The sequence below is a fragment of the Sphaeramia orbicularis genome, chromosome 12 (assembly GCF_902148855.1).
Source record: "Sphaeramia orbicularis chromosome 12, fSphaOr1.1, whole genome shotgun sequence".
In the NCBI taxonomy this organism is placed as follows: domain Eukaryota; kingdom Metazoa; phylum Chordata; class Actinopteri; order Kurtiformes; family Apogonidae; genus Sphaeramia; species Sphaeramia orbicularis.
In genome coordinates this window covers 72271086-72288258 of record NC_043968.1, presented here as the reverse complement: position 1 = coordinate 72288258, position 17173 = coordinate 72271086, and the positions used below count along the sequence as shown (strand labels likewise).

The following is a 17173-nucleotide window of genomic DNA, read 5'->3' as shown; positions in this document are numbered from 1 at the left end:
GCCCCCGGGCCACATGTTGGACACCTGTGTTGTAGACACACAGATTTTTTTTCATGCTTGTGTAACTTATTATAATGACAAACAACGACTTTGACAATAATTTAATAATCTGAAACTTCACATCCCAGTAATTTGATTATACTGATTGATTGATTGATTAATAATTTGATTTAACTTAAATATTATGTGTAATACTCCAATCATTGTGAATGTAACATGAAGCCTATCGTCTGGGTGCTCACCTCTGATCTGTTCCTCTGGTCCACTCCCCACAAACTCCAAACTCCACTGCCTGTGTTCAGCCTGACACCACAACAACACGCACTGTTACACACAGTTTGGATTCATAGGCTATCATAGATTTGTGACTCTGGAAATATACCGGGTACTCACAACTTTTCACGCAAATAAGTAGCAGAGGATTTTCGTCAATTTGCTGGTTCACCCCTCCATCTCTCCTCACATTATCAAATGCACTGAATTAGCATCACCGGGTCGTGGGCTGTGACCTCTGTGACCTCTGTGCTTGCGACAGCTAATCACCCGACACACGCTAGTATTGGGTTACTGGCTACACTAACCAGACAAACTTTTGGGAAACGGGACAAAGATTTGCTTAAACAGTTGTACGTCAAAGGCACCGCTATTCTTACCAGTTTGTCTCTTGCAAAAAGTCGAGGCCGTGTGATGTGGGATCAGCAATAGAAGAGCTCCGACCGCACTGAGCAGCATGAGCAGGAGAGAGAGGCAGTGACAGGAGGAGGACTGGGGAAAGGACAGGAGGCACTGGGAATTATTTGGATTTAACTGAATATTAAAATATGATTATAATGTCATGTCGATGTGGACTCTATTGTCTTCTTTGAATGAGGAAAAAAATAAATAATTACATTAAAAAAAAAAAAAAAAAAACGATTGCCAGAAGGGCACCGAGGCCAGAGGGGCAGGTCTTGAGGGACACCTCAGGTCTATCTGTGCATGTCCCTGCCAACCCCTGCAGACCTCGTCAACATCTACAACAACACACTGTCTACCTCCCTCAACCAACTGGCCCCCATGAAAACAAAAAACGTTACTTTCACTTACTCAGCCCCCTGGTACACCCCAGAACTTCACAAACCCAAAAAACAACTTTGACAGCTTGAAACCAACACAACAAAACTGGACTGACCGTACACGCCCTTGCCTGCAAAGAACACATGCACCTGTACCAATCCTCATTTAACAATCCTCCTTTTCATGCTTTCCCAAAGCTGTTTTCGGTGGCATACAGACCCAATGAATGTTGTGGGCTACTGCGGCCTGGTTCATGCATTTCGTGCGCCAAGAAGAAAGATATAGAAAAAAAAAGGGCCAAAATTGCATTTGTTCCTGTCCTCATTAGTATAGTGGCCAGTATCTCCACCTGTCACACAGAAGACTGGGGTTTGATTCCCTGACGGGGAGTCAACTTTTTTTTTTTGTCGCACGCTTGTTTGTGATCAGGACTCAAGTGAAATGTTGCACATTTGAGAAAAATGACATCATCAAAAAAATGGTGGGAGAGTCCAGAGCACAGAACACCCAGAAACTGTAACCTATGTGTGTCACTGGTACAGTTGTACAATTGTACAGTTTTGATTTTAGTGTGAAGTGCAGAAGAGGAGATGCACAAAGCAGCCAGCAGTAAACCAGACAGAAATGTAAATAAACTAGATAGAAACATATATAAACTAGAAAAGCACTCGGAGAGCGCAGACCTCCGCCAAGGCAGATCAGTGCCCCCCACCCCCCACCCCGATCACCACCAGAATTTAATCATTTGTTCCTTCTGCTGGTATCAACATTTCCTGAAATTCTCATCCAAATCTGTCCATAACTTTTTGAGTTATCTTGCACAAGGACAGACAGACAGACAAACCAACGCCAGCAAAAACATAACCTCCTTGGTGGAGGTAACTGGATAGAGACATTTATAAACCAGCTATCCAGCATTAAACCAGATAGAAATATATGTAAACCAGATACAAACATATAGAAACTAGATAGAAACGTAAGTAAACTAGAGAAACACTCGGAGAGCGCAGACCTCCGCCAAGGCAGATCAGTCCCCCCCGATACCACCACCACCAAAATGTAATCATTTGTTCCTTGTGCCAGTATTAACATTTCCTGAAAATTTCATCACACTCTGTCCATAACTTTTTGAGTTATCTTGCACACAAACAGACAGACAAACAAACCCCAATGAAAACATAACCTCCTTGGCAGAGGTAACCAGATAGAAACATATATAAACCAGTTCAGCAGCAGTAAACCACACACCTTAGCAGATATCTCATATCTTAATCATCTACAGTACCGTTATTATTAGCCAACTTTACTTCATTTCCATTCAGCTAGCTGTTGTCAGTAACATCAAATGTTTTCTAACATTATAAAAGGTTGCATACCTCTGTAGCTGGATTACTTTTCTGCCTCCTCTTTTCTCTGCTTCAGAACTGTGCAGCTAATCGCTTGGAAGGCCTTTTCATGGTGAGAAATTCTGACAGACAGTTAATGAGAAATTATCACGTTATTAGTTCTAGTATTTCTTTATTTACTATAATTATTATTACTATTATTTATTTTTTGCCTACCAGCAGCGCCCCTAAGGTAACCGCCTATATGGCTGATGCCTGGGGTCACCAACACGGTGCCCGCGGGTATGGCAGACCAACTCTGTCACTATTTGCCACTCCCACAACACGTCTGGTCATTTATATGCTGTAAAAAACAGCATCCAGCCCACCAAAACGCCATAAAAAACAGCGTTAATTCCCACAAAAACACTTTTTTTTTGCAGCGTCATGTACTGTTTTAAGAGCAGCATAAGAAACCCTGTCTTATGGCTCTTTAAAACACCGTATTTTATTTCTTACCTGCTATAAGGAAAAGCCTGTGTATGCGCTCGGCTGCTATTTTCACTCATATTTTCACACAGACTCACCATCTGAAAGGGTGACTGATACCACTGTGGGACAGCCTCAAACATTTAATGTACAAAAGATTAACATAGTTTAATGCCCAAAAACTGCGATTATCATCACCAGATTTCGTGTGGACATCTCTGGTTATGCCCACTTTCACCTCTCCTGAAATCAAAACAAAAATCCCACTTTTATGGGTGCTATATGCATTAAAAGTTCTCCTCCATACAGGTGCACATTATAGAGAAAAAGCTTAACACAGCTTCATGTCCACTGTCAATCATCGAGAGAGACACAGACTGTCTGTGCAGATAGACAAACAGACAGAGACAGACAGAATAAACCCAGTTTCATAGAAATATCCAAATATAAAAATACCATTTAGATCATTTGTTTCATTAAAGGACGTTGTAAATCAGTATGCGCTAAAACTGAGTCAGGTTGTTGACAAGATGATATGAAGGCTTTTAATTACAGCAGTTCTAAAATGATACCTGGTCTAAAAGATACACATCGATTCAAAACATATTACAACACTAAATATATGAATTTAAAATTCATTCTGATCTTATCCAATTCACTCCTTTGTCAAACTAATACTTGGACAGTTGTATATTATCCAAGAAGTATAAGTGGATAAAAAACAGTCAAATAAGGTGAAGATTTCAGATTATAGATCACCTGTTTGACATTCACAAATAATTACTTACTAAAATGAAAGACAATAATAATAATACCTAGTGCAGACAGAAAGCAAACTGGAATACATGTTATGTAAAAGCTGATAATGTTTATTGTGAATCTACTGTTTTGTTTTTTTTAAGAAATAAAGTGCAACATGCATTTAGTCTTAAAACAAACATTTTAATGTGTTCAGGGTATGCAAACACAGATACAGTCGTCACAGTCACGTAAACTTCACAGTAGGTTTCAAACACTTTCTACTCGCACCAGTCAGGACTTCACTTGGAAAAGGCTGGTTATTTAATAGAAAACAGCATTTCCAAAGAATCACACAATTCAGTCAAAAGACCATAATACACATAATAATTACAGCTGCTTTTTGTTTTGACAATGCTAAATGTATTTGTATAGCTGCACAGTGGCTGCATTAGAAAACCGTGCCCATCAATTCCCTGTGGTACAATTTCACATTTGTAACCTGAAAAAAAATCACATTTTTATTCAGACTTTTGCTAAACCACGGCTCTTAGGATAAAAAAGTCGACTTGTTCATCACTAAGATCAAGACTGAGCAGAACACGTGTCACACAAATTGTCATGTAAATTGGAACCGATTTCCAGAGTTGCTTGATGATGCATTATACAGACTTTAGTGAAACATAATAGTCTTAACTTGAAATACAGATGGATTCACAGCCACAGCAAGGTCCAAAAGTATTTGGACAGTGACACAAATGTAATTTTACCTCCGTACACAGTGGATTTTAAATGAAGCAATCAAGATATGAGTAAAATCTGGGCTTTCAGCTTTAATTTAAAGAGCTTAACAAAAATATTAAGCGTAAAGGAATTACAACCATGTTAAACATCGTTCTTCCATTTTCAGAGGCTCAAGAGTAATTAGGCAGCTTGTTATAATTATGAGGCTTGTTTTTAATATTCAGATAAAAGTCCTTTGCGGTCCATAACTGCTTAGAGTGTCTGATCTAAGACATCACCAAATGGTGCAGTGCTTTCCAGGAGATGGTTTTCAGGCAAATCAGGTGTGCTTGAGATAGAACACTTCAAATACCTGGACAGCTGATGGTGACGTTAGATTAGATGTTAGAAATATGGCTAAGTTAAGAGAATTGTCCACAAAGTTCAGAGAGGAGATCACTGCCTTGCAGAAACAAGGAAGAGGATACAAAAAGCTGGAAAAGGCACTGAATATTCCTACAGATACAGTTGGAATCATAGTTCAGAAGTTTACAGTTAAAGGAACAGTGGCTACACTATGTGGACATGGAAGAAAGAGGAAGATATGAACGACTGCCACCAGAGTTCTGAATGGTCATCAGATGGTCAAAGACCCACGAGTGAAGGCAAAACACCTGCAGCAAGACCTGGTGGCAGGTCCCACAGTAGACACTGGGGTTTGTTTCCACAGTAGACACTGGGGTTTGTTTCCACAGTAGACACTGGGACTGGTTTCCACAGTAGACACTGGGGTTTGTTTCCACAGTAGACACTGGGGTTTGTTTCCACAGTGGGCACTGGGGTCAGCTGAGTAACAACCTTCTTCACTTTGAGAATTCCAATGAATTGTCACCAAATGCAAAACCAACATTTGGAATCAAGTCCAGACCTTTTATCTGCTTAGTTTGGCACACATTTCCCAAGGAACAAGCCCCATGTGACACTGAAGCTACTAGTCAGTCAGTTTTCCACTTTCTTTTGAACCCTTTCTAAAAATCTTGCATTAAAGCTGAAAGTTCACCATAACATGTTGATTGCTTCATTTCAAATTCACTCTGATGTTATACAGAAGCAAAATTAGAATAATTTGTGTCCTTATCCAAACATTTATGAACCTGACTGTATTTTCAAGAGCTCAGTTTACATGATGATATCAACAAAGACAGTAAGATGATATTCAAAACTTTGTATGGCCTGACTTACAAAAAACATGATTAATTCTACCTTTGGTGACTGTGTTAGCTCTTGTTTCTTGTTTGTAATGACGTTAAACTGAGTTTTGTCTGCCAGAGTGCTGTCTGAGCCCTGAATTACTGGCATTTCTTTGGTCGGTGGCATATTCTATTGTCTCAAAGACTAAAGCTGAAGGCATTCGTCAGTATCCAGCTGACTGTCCCATCTTCCGAATATCTGAAAATGCTGAAATGCAGCCACCCTCTTTTTCCACAGCGTTGACTACATTGAAGAAGTACTTCCAGTGTGTAATTTTGTGTCCAACAGCTTTAAGGCCATCTATGACAGTCTGAAAGCATACAAAACACACACACACAAATTTAATACAACTATTTTTTTCTATTCCTAAAGTCACACACTTAAATTGGTGTCTATTTTCCACCAGAATCTATTAAGACATGTAAATTAAGACAAACTTCACTGAATGTCAGTGTTTCAGAGATAATGATTATGAAAAGATAATTACTGACCTTGTCAAAGAGTGGCTCAAAATGCACATTGTTCTTGGAATCAACAAACACAATAGGTGCAGAAATGGCCTCTGTCAAATTCATCCCCAGCCAGAGGTGATTCATTATAGACTACATGAATAAGAAAAAAAGAAGCCATGTAAACAAACAGGACCACAGAAACACAAACAGGAACACATACAAATCAAGAACGGGGCTGAGGTGAGCTACCAAGGCCACTGCTGTGGTAATCAGACTTCCTCCTGATCCTCCAATCACAAGGATTCGTCCAGATTTTGACTCCAGGATTACTGGAGTCATTGAAGACGGAGGCTGTTCACCTGTAAGAACAATCAGATGGTAGACGAGTGCAGAACTGCTCATAAACTCCAGTGGGCAGCGTTTACACTGATGACCGTACCTGCCTTCACTGCGTCTGCTCTCCCACAAAAGTCAGACAGTTCATTGTTGAGAATTATTCCTGTTCGTGAAGAATAAATGGCTCCTCCAAATCTACAGAGTAAAACCATGGAATCACTTCATATCACAGGAATTTATCACACAGTAACAGGAAGGATACAGGACTGCTCACATTTGATTAATGGTGCTGGTGGCAGAAACAGCCAGTCCATCCTCATCCATCACAGAAACATGTGTTGTCCCAGTTTGATCAGAGGACGGTTTGACGTTGAAGTAGTAGGAGTCGTCATGGGTGGAGTTTGAAGATATCATCTCTCTGATGTGATTAATGAATGATGAATTCATCAAATGAGCAGCACTCTGAAAGAGAAATATAACCAGTGACCAACTGCATATTGACTGAGACATAATTATGCACTGGGGGAAAAAAACTCAAACGTTCTTCAGTAGAAGTACTAATAGACCGTTGTCCGTACAGTGGAGTCATTTTGTTCTCGGACACATTCCTCTTTTTATTCCTATTTAAGCACCTTTGCCCAGGTGTAATCATCACATACTGAGTCCCAGTTGCACTTTATCAAGAATAAATCACACTGTCACACTGGAAAAAATCTAAATCTTACCAAGTGTATTTTTCTCATTTCTAGTCTAAATATCTCATCACACTGAAAATAAGACATAATCACCTAAAGAGTAACTTTTCAGTGAGATATAAGAACTGATTTTTAGACAATAGATCTTGAAAATCTTATGTTTGTGCATTTGGCAGACGCTTTTTTCCAAAGCGACTTACAGGGGAAAACCAATCAAATCACTCAATCAATCAAATTTTATTTATATAGCGCCAGATCACAAAAAAGTTATCTCATGACACTTTATATATAGAGTTGGTCAAAACCAGACTCTAAGCCAATTTACAGAAACCCAACAGAATCCTCCAGGAGCAAACACTTGTGACTTGTGACTGGTGACAGTGGCGAAGAAAAACTTCCCTTTAACAGCAGAAACCTCGAGCAGACCCAGACTCCTGGAGGATGGCCGTCTGCCTTGACCAGTTGGGGTTAAACAGAGAGAGTAAAGAAAGGGAAAAAGAGAGAGCGATAGAGATAGAGACTGGGGGAGTAGGGGGAGACACATGGAGGCAGTTGAGGATAAGTGAGTGGTGATGATGAGGGCAGGGAAGAGGCTCTTATTTCAAGAAATCTTACCAAGATAATTTTCACTTGTTCCATTGGCAAATTATTTTGCTTAATTAAGCAAAAAAAAAATAAAAAAATCGTGCAATTTTAACAATATTCTGCTGCTGTTACGAAACGTTTTGTGTGACATTGTGTGTAATGCACATGTACAAATGATAAGTTGAGGCATAATATTTTTAAAATTGCACTTTTTTCTTAAGACATTTCAGTTTTTTCTGGTTATTCACACCTTTTTTTGTGAAAGGATAGTTTGTAAATGGAAATATTTTCATAATTTAATGTTATTTATTACACTAAAACAAAGACAAAAACTTGGAGTTGACATTATTTACAGGCTATTATGTTATTATTTTACTGGTCTGACCCACTCAAACGGGGCTGAATGTGGCCCCAGACCTAAAATGACTTTGACACCCCTGATCTCTCACAGACTAAACTCTGTTCTGTTAATATTAAAATATTAAAATCACTTTAATTAAGCCATGATTGTCAGGATCTGTGCCTGTGTGACTCTCAGCTCCTCCCTCTTGGATATGGATCTGTGCCTGTGTGACTCTTAGCTCCTCCCTTTTGGTCATGGTCTGTGCCGGTGTGACCCTCAGTTCCTCCATCTCCTAATCATCATCATCAGACTCACCTGCTGGCGCTGCGTGGCTGCAGCCAATTACCTCTAGCCTATTTAAGGCTTTGGTTTGGAGCCATGCAGCGCTGGTCCATTTCTCCTCACTCCTTTCCATAACCCGGACATTTATCCATATTCATCCACGGACTCTGATTCAGGTTTTGTATGTTGTTTTTTTTTCTATGGACTCTGCCTTAGTTTTGGTGTTAGGTTTTTCGTTGTGTTGTTTTCATTTTTGTTAAATAAACTTATTTTTTTCCCTTCAAAAAAAAAAAACCATACAAAACCTGAATCAGAGTCCGTGGATGAATATGGAAGTGGAATATGGAATATGAAGTATGTGGAATTTTAATAATATTCTCCCTGTTAATTAATGTTTGGTGTATTTGTAGATCTACTGTGATCTCTAAGTTGTGATTCACTTGTAAAATGATAAACTGAGGTGTAATATTGTTAACACTGCACTTATTTTACTAACAAATTTTCAGGTTGTTCATATTTGTTCATGTTATGTTCAAGTACAATTCGTAGATGAAAACATTTTCATTACGGAATTTACTTTTTTCACTCAAGAGTTCTTATCCTATTATTTATATTATTTTACTGGTCCGGCCCTCTTTAGATCATATTAAGCATATGTGGCCCCTGAACTAAAATGAGTTTGACGGCCCTGGTCTACAATGTTCATTGTAGTACGCAATTTGATGTTTCTTATTCATCAATTGCAGCAAAATGCCAAGAAAGGAAAGAGTAAAGAAACAGAGGGAAAGAGACTTGCAGCAGGCAGCCCACAGTACCAGCTCTCTTCTATCCTGGATCAAACCAAATGTCAGTCCTTATGCACAGTTGTGTCAGTGTGCAGTCCTAGATTGGTTCTATGATATTGGTTTGTTCAGGCTGATACAGGTTGTTCAGTAAATTAGTGATTGTCATGGTTATGTGACTCAGTTTTAGCTTTGTAGATTTTCACACGGTTGGGTGGTTCATAATCCTCCTCTTGTCATTTTTTTTGCTCCTGGACTCTTAAGGCCTATGCTCATTGTACTTTACAAGTAGAATATTTTTTGTTTGTTTTTTTCTAGTTATTTGGTGTGAAAAGTATAAGGCCATTGCAGTAGCAGTACATTGTTTTGTAGAATGCTAACATATGTGTAATACTGAATAAACAGCGATGGCAAGTTGTTGCGGACCGATATTTATGACTCGGGAGAGGGGTGCCCTTTTTCGTTGGCTGAGGACCTGCCCCTCTAAATGTCTGTGCACACCACTGGGGGTTGGGTTAACAGGGAGGGTGAGGTCAGAGAGAGCGTTCAATATGCAGGTGGAGAGAGAGGCTGAGCAGATGGACTTAAGATTTTGGAAGATTATTGTGCGGTCCTATTTGGGTTGGGGGGCGGGAATGTTGATATCCAGTGTGATGGCCAGATGATCGGAGATGGTGAGGTTGCTGCTGGAGATGTTGTGAATGTGGAGGCCAATGGAGCAAACCAGATCGAAGATATGTCCACAGCTGTGGGTGGGGAAAGTTATGTGTTGGGTGAAGTTGAGGCCCTTAAGTAAGTCCAGGAAATCATTTGCATTTTTGCAGTCAGGGGAATCAATGTAGAGGTTGAAATCTCCAAGCAGTAGGACAGATGGTGAGGCTGACGACAGTACTGTGATGAATTCTGAGGGATCTGATAGGAAGGATGGGTTGGGTTTGGGGGGGCAGTAGATGATAGCGATGAGGAGAGGTTTAGGGCCAGGCAGTTTAAAAGCCAGGTGTTCAAAGGAAGAAACAGTGGGTATGGAGAGAGGTCGTGGATTGAGGTCATGACGGTGAATAACAGTAATACCTCCTCCACGTCCTTTGGGGTGTGGGTTATCCAAGTATGAATATCCAGCAGGGGTGGTTTGGTTGAGTGCAGTGTAATTCAGTGGTTTTTGCCAAGTTTCAGTAAGACAGAGGAGTTCCAACTTATTGTCAGTGATGAATTCATTAAAAATGAGGCTTTTATTGTTGAGGGATAGTGTGTTGAAGAGGATGAGCTTCAGGTGCTTTTGTTTTGAAACTGATGGTGTGGAAGTCGGGGTTGAAAGAGTTCACGCTGGGGTTGTTGTGATGACACAACGCAGAAGTGCGGAAGATGGTGTCCATGCTGCGATCGGACCAGAGCGAGGGGATACTGTTTGTCATGGTGGAATGGTAATTAAACTTGCGGCGTGAGCTTCGGTGGTTGTATCGGGGATGGAGAAGAAGTCTGGAGCTTTTTAGTGAGGTGATGAGTTCCATGGAAGGAGGTGTTTGGTGGTTTAACTGGAGGAGTTGCATGGATGTGTAGCGTAGCGCCATAGCTGGGGCTGTGACGGTGCCGGAGGTGGATGATGGAGGTCTGGGGTTTTTTGAGGGCGTTAAAACCAGGAGTAATAACGGGTTTGAGTCGGTGGGGTTGCAAGATGCAGTTGTCTCAGTCACTTACGTCAGGCACATAAAACCCTAACCCGCTTGGAAAAGCTACCCAGAAGGAATGCATATACAGGCCACTTGTTTCTGCCCAGTTTCAAACCGGGAATCTTTCATGTGTGAGACAAATGTGATACCCACTACACTGCAGAAACTGTGGCACAACTCATGAGCCCACAAGGTTCGCGCTAAAATCAACTTCGGCCCTGTTTTTTTTTTTTTTTTCTCCATCTTTCTTGTGGCACGAAATGCATGAACCACACCTCAGTAGCCCACGACATTCATTGGGTCTATATACCGCCGAAAACCACTTTAGGAAAATGTGTAAAAGAGGCTTGATGGTCTAGGGGTTCAAATCCCAGACAAGTCCAAAGTGTTTGCTTTGAAATGCATTTCAGCCCCAAAACAGTGCAATTCATAGAGCTTTCTTCAGAAGCACCCTTAAAAGTTGCAGAATTTCTCACCATGAAAAGGCCTTCCAAGCCCTTAGCTGCAGTTTCAAAGCAGTGAAAAGAAGAGGCAGAATAGTAATCCAATTATAGACGTATGCAACCTTTTATAATTTTATAAAAAGTTTGATGTTACTAAAAACAGCTAGCTGAATTGAAATGAACCAAAGTTGGCTAATAATGCTACTGTAGATGATTAAGCTATAAGATATCTGCTAAGGGGTCTGGTTCACTGATGGTGAACTGGTTTATATATGTTTCTATCTGTTTTATATATCGTCCCTTGAGAATCAGCTGGTTCTACGTCCAGTTTGAAAATTTCACCCGTCTGATCTCTGATATTTGGAGAGTTATCAACAGGGCCATTTCAAGATATCTAGGGGCCCTAGGCAAGAAAGTAAAGTGAGGCCCCTAATACGCGATGATGTGGTGGTCGAATCACCGAAGAAGAAAAATAAAATCCAGATGTGATTTCCTGTTTTCTGGTGCATTGAATGAGTTATGAATTACTCTTTATTACGCTACACAGAGTATCCACCAGAGTGTAGTAAAGGACACAGTGTCTTCAATTAGGCATTGTTGATGTGAATGACACAATTTGGTTATATTAATGTTTATTTTTGTTAATAAGTCAAAAAAATGGTAAAACATTATTATTATTATTATTATTATTATTATTATTATCATTATTATTATTATCATTCTTAAAAAGAACTATACATGCGAAGACTTTTTGGAACAAAGTGCTTTTCTCTTGAACTACACAATATATAAGAGATGTATTAAAACAGTGAAATAACACACACTATCTTTAACAACATGGTTCAAAAAGGATTGCTGTTAAAGAATAACCATAATAAGAGTTTTAGAAACGTTTGCGGACTTTAGCTCGCACAAAAGCAGTGACCACATCCTCCATGTTCAGCGACTTCCTGACGTTGCGCTCTGTTGAAATAAGTGCCAGTCCTCTCAGTCTTTCTTGGCTCATGGACGATCTCAGGTAGGACTTTATGTGTTTCAAAGCTGAAAAGCTCCTCTGCCCAGAAGCTACAATGACAGGAAGTGTAAGAAGGAGACATAGTGCTATGCTGAGATTGCTGTACAAATCCAGCAGGCCCTCACTGTAAATGTAATTCAGCATGTCTTGTGGGCATGTAAAGACATGATCAGGAAAGGTATGGATGGCTGATCTGACCTCCAAAACTAAATCCTCTGCCTCAGTGTCATGAAGTGTCTTCTCTAATGTTGTGCAATTCACTTGCAGTTTATCTTCTATGACAGCTCTCCTCATGTTGTCCTTGGAAAATAGAAAACTGTACAGTGCATACACATCTTCCATTTTTGAGAAACGGTCATTGAGACTTGTCAGTGCAGTGTCTACTAAAGGGAGAAAGAATTCCCTTCTGAATGCCTCTTCTGGACTGTGGAAAGTTTCTTCTGCTGCTGAGTCACAGTTAAAATGCTTTGGTGTTCTTTTCTGTCTCTTTGCAGGAAGTCTTTTTTCAATCTTCAACTCCTCTGCAATGTTCATGGCATCTGACTGACAGAAAGACAAACCACTTTCTCTAAACTGCATAAGATAACCTCTCACACCTTCTGTTTCTCTTCTGAGTGTTTTCAGAGAAACGTTAGGACTTTGCAGAAGTTTACTCATGTGGTTTATCTGGTACAAAACATTGTACCAGACAATGGTGCATAAAAGGAAGCGCCATGAGTTCATTTCACTGTACAAACATTTGGCAATGGATAATGTTTCAGCATCCCTCTTTTCAGCAGCAACAGTCTGAAGTGCAGACAGTGCTTCCAAAACCTGTGGTAAGTGGTACCGCAACACCTTGACACTGTCTATTCGCGCTTCCCATCTGATTGTTGACAACATTTTTAAAGTTAACTGTGTGACATGTTGCCTGAGAACAGCCCACCGTTGCACTGAAGAGCTGAACAGATTGTACAGTCGTTGGAGCAAACCAAAAAAGGACATGGACATAACAGATGACTTTGCTGCATCTGAAACAACAAGATTTAGTGTGTGGCTGCTGCAGGGCACACAAAGAGCTTTGCTGTTATTTGCAAAATTCTGGCCTGCACACCTTGTTTATGGCCCATCATATTGCTCCCATTATCATATGATTGTCAGCGACAATTAGAAATGTTGAGCCCATGTTGCTGAAGGTATTCTAGTAGAGTTTCTGTTAGCCCTCCTCCTGTTGTGTCCTCAACATCAAAAAACCCCACAAAATGCTCTGATATAGATGCTCCAACAGATGTCTCACAGTTTAGTGTTCTGAGCACCAGTGACAGCTGTTCTTTGTGTGACACGTCTGGTGTGCAGTCCATTATGACAGCGTAGTACTTGGCCAATTTTACTCTCCGCATTATTTCTTCGATGATTTTCTCTCCTACTAAATTTATAATCTCATTTTGAATTGTTGGACTTAGATAGTGTTCTTTCATCTCTTTGTTTTTAATTCTTTTCAAGTGTTCATTGAGCACAGAATCAAACTGACCCATGAGTTTAACAAGTGGCAGAAAATTCCCACTGTGATTATCAAATGGTACATCAGATGTCCCCCTGAGGGCTTGGTTTTGTTCAGCCAGGTGACAGATAATGGCTATGACTCTGTGTATAACTGCTTTTTGATCTTCAATTTCAAGTTGCATGAGATCTTGATAGGTTTGGTCGATGGCAGTTTTAGCTAGCAATCTTTTGTGTAGATCGTGCCACTTTTTCATTGACTCTGAGTGTGCTTTTGTGTATTCATGCTCTTTTACGATTTTGAAAAGTATTGTAATTTCCTAATTATTCTAATTGTTCCTGAACGCCTCGTAAACAACGTGTGCCTCCTTGAACGTGAACAGAACTCCATTCGGCAGTGAGGGCACAGAACTGATGTGAGGGACTCGAACAAATGTTGGCTTGAAAATACAAACTTTTGCTGCAGTCCTACTCTAGTCCTCTTCTGTGCCTAAACCAGCTGACACACAAGGAACAGACGTACTGATGAGACGGACAAACGCAATGGAAAAGGGACATTTTTCTCCTAATGGGATGGACAGATCACCAACGGAAATTGCTAGCTAACTGAAAATGTACATTGAACTGGGAGGATTATTTGTCCAAACTGGATGGGATTCATAGGAGCAGACGATTTAGTTTGGAATGAAGTTGTGTGGGTGACCGCAGCAGGAGGCAGACAACCGTCCAGAGTAAGTGAAAACACTTCAGTAGGCTTAGCTTTGGGCTTTTCATGACTAAATACTTTTAATGCTGTCGTACTTTGGTCCTCCACATCCAAATGATTTGAACTGAATCCTCTCCCTCTCATGCTAACATCTATCTGTGTGTTTGGTCACTGATGTGAGGGCTTTTGTTCGCACACTTTCAAACATATCCCACAGTTGTGGCCTATTTGGAGAACACAATGGTTTACTTCATACTTACCGCTGTGTCGTTGGCGTTTTTCTTCTTCTTTCTTTTTTAGTCTTTTTGCAAACCCTGAAGGGTAGGAGCGCTTCATCATTCATTGATATTATTTTTAAATGGCGGCACCGCCGTGCTCAGTGGTTTTTTTTGTTTGTTTTTTTTTTTTGCTGCCGTGCTCAGTGTGGACAGACCGTTTGTTCCTCCACTGACAGCAAGTGGGGGGTGTGATGGGGGGTACGCAAGGGCAGACATTTCTACATGACCCTCATAGCGTTTGTCATTGCATAGGGGGAATCCCTCTAGTTTGGGGGGCCCCAGTCACAAAACAGTACAGGAGAGGGTTAGCACTGCCTCACTGTGGTGGTGTGTTTACAGTGGATGGTTTTTAATAAGTTCTACAGATAAATGACCATGCGGCCATCGGGGGCCCTCTTCAGCGAGGGGGCCCTAGGCAGCTGCCTACCTTGCCTACGTCATCCCGACGGCTCTGGTTATCAATCATCTTTTGTGTGGAATAGTGTTGACTGTGGAAGGTCCCCTAAACATATTGTTAACATGTTCTAAATCTCCATAGGCTTAGAGATATAAGAAGTTAAAAATGGACATAGAACTTTCGGATTCCAAGGTATGTAAGTTGCCCCTGGTCAACAAGTTCTATGTCCAACATAGAACCTGGTGCCTTTACAGGTTTCACTTATAATCAAAATCAGGACATTCTATGTCCACCAGAGTTGTTTTTCGAAAAAGTTATGAACAAACTACAAATGTTTTAGTCAGTGATCACATGTATTTTATACTGATGGCACGAAATGCAACATAAAAAAACATCCTTTGCTAGTGTTTTCCAATCCACATGTATTTAAGGTTGACAAATGAAATGAGCACATCTCTCCTTTTTCATTAAAGGTAGAATGGTGAAGAAACGTGTTTAGACACCTGGAGTACCTGAGTAAATTGTGTTAACTCAGTTTTCATGGCAAACAACCATTTTCCAGCCATACTTCAATCCTCAAAGGCAGGAGAATTAGTTGTGGAATGTAGGCAAATGATGTGCAACACCATGAACAAACTTTTTTAAGACTGAGGATTGATGAGTATTGAAAATTCTTCGTACACTCATAGATAACAGTCGATGAATGAGCCACATTCTCATTTGAACCTGACACCAGACAACATTGCCCACTTGACTAGAATCTATAACATAAAAAATAAAAATTAGAAGTGTATAAAATGCAAAAATTGCATCAAAATTAAATATACATTCACAGATAAAATGATTATATCAAATCAATGACAAGTCTATAAATGAGCCAAATTCTCATTTGAACCTGAGGCCGGGACAATATTGGCCACTTGACCAAAATCTAGTATGAAAGAATGAAAGTGAAATGAAATGACAAATTTTGCGTCAAAATGCCTCATACACTCAAATATAAAATGACTATGAAATACACAAGTTTATCAATGAGCCACCTTCTCAGACCTGACTCCGGGACAGCCTTGCCCATCTAAAAATGCCAAATTTGAACACTGAACTACTTTGAACAAGCATTAAACAAAACTATTTACATGATAGCCCTGAAAAGACCAATCATTTAAAACTTTTACCAGTATCAAAATGCCTTACTTAGGCATCAATGTCATAAAGTAAACATGTCTTAGTCAATTTGAGACCCCCTCCATGTATTTTCCGCGCATACATCTTTTTTGAGAGAATGTCACATGATCCAGGTATGGCTCCTGATTGGGTGCTCTTGGACATAGAACTACCTGATTTGAAACGAGCACCACTCAGGATGTAGAACTAAATGTTTCTAGGTGAGAGTGTGTGTAGATGTTTAGCTTGGAGCTAAGAACTTTGGGACAGAAACTCAAATGGTTTTAGAATGTCCTGATATGCTTAACTCGATTTCTGCAAAAAGTGCACATAGAACCAGCTGATTCTCAAGGGACGATTTGTTTTGGTCCAGTTTAGGCTATATATATTTCTTTCTGGTTTACTGCTGGTGGGCTAGTTTATATGTTTCTATCTCCTCTTTTGTGTGTGTGTGTGTGTGTGTGTGTGTGTGTGTGTGTGTGTGTGTGTGTGTGTGTGTGTGTGTTGTTACAGAAATTTTTCTCTGCTGCTGGTGAGTAATGAAATAGAGACATCTGCCAGCCGACAATATTTTATTTCTTTGTCAAGAAAGGTCAGTTCTGCACACAAGTGGCGATTGTGAAGAAAACACAAAGAGCTTCTCACAAGGTCCACCTTTTATAGGGTGAATCACATTTGCAAGTGACACCTCCAGTCTCCTCAAAGGGCCTTTTGACTGAATGATGAACTCACAGCTTTGACAATCAGTCACCTTTTGTTACCTTGCAAGAAAATGTACACATAAAGTAGGGGCATTTGGGTAAGAATATGCAAAAATTAGTATGCAGTGGGGGGTATTCGGGAAAGTTAGCATGTAGTGGGGAAGAGTAGTCAGGAATGGATATGGAAACAAAGAAGGGAATCAGAAAATTCCATTACTGTGTGTGTGTGTGTGTGTGTGTGTGTGTGTGTGTGTGTGTGTGTGTGT

The 17173-nt window shown here is 40.2% G+C and overlaps 1 protein-coding gene across 1 annotated transcript; it reads right to left on the bottom strand.

Annotated features, from left to right (window-relative positions):
- Nucleotides 1-5362: 5362 nt before the first annotated feature.
- LOC115430041 (glutathione hydrolase 5 proenzyme-like) lies at nt 5363-6895 on the bottom strand. The gene is made up of 5 exons (XM_030149916.1): nt 6645-6895; nt 6474-6565; nt 6284-6393; nt 6074-6184; nt 5363-5892 (listed from the first exon to the last, which is right to left on the bottom strand). Exons 1-5 carry the CDS (start codon nt 6878-6880, stop codon nt 5746-5748), a joined length of 696 nt encoding a protein of 231 aa, XP_030005776.1. The 5' UTR covers nt 6881-6895; the 3' UTR covers nt 5363-5745.
- Nucleotides 6896-17173: the final 10278 nt, after the last annotated feature.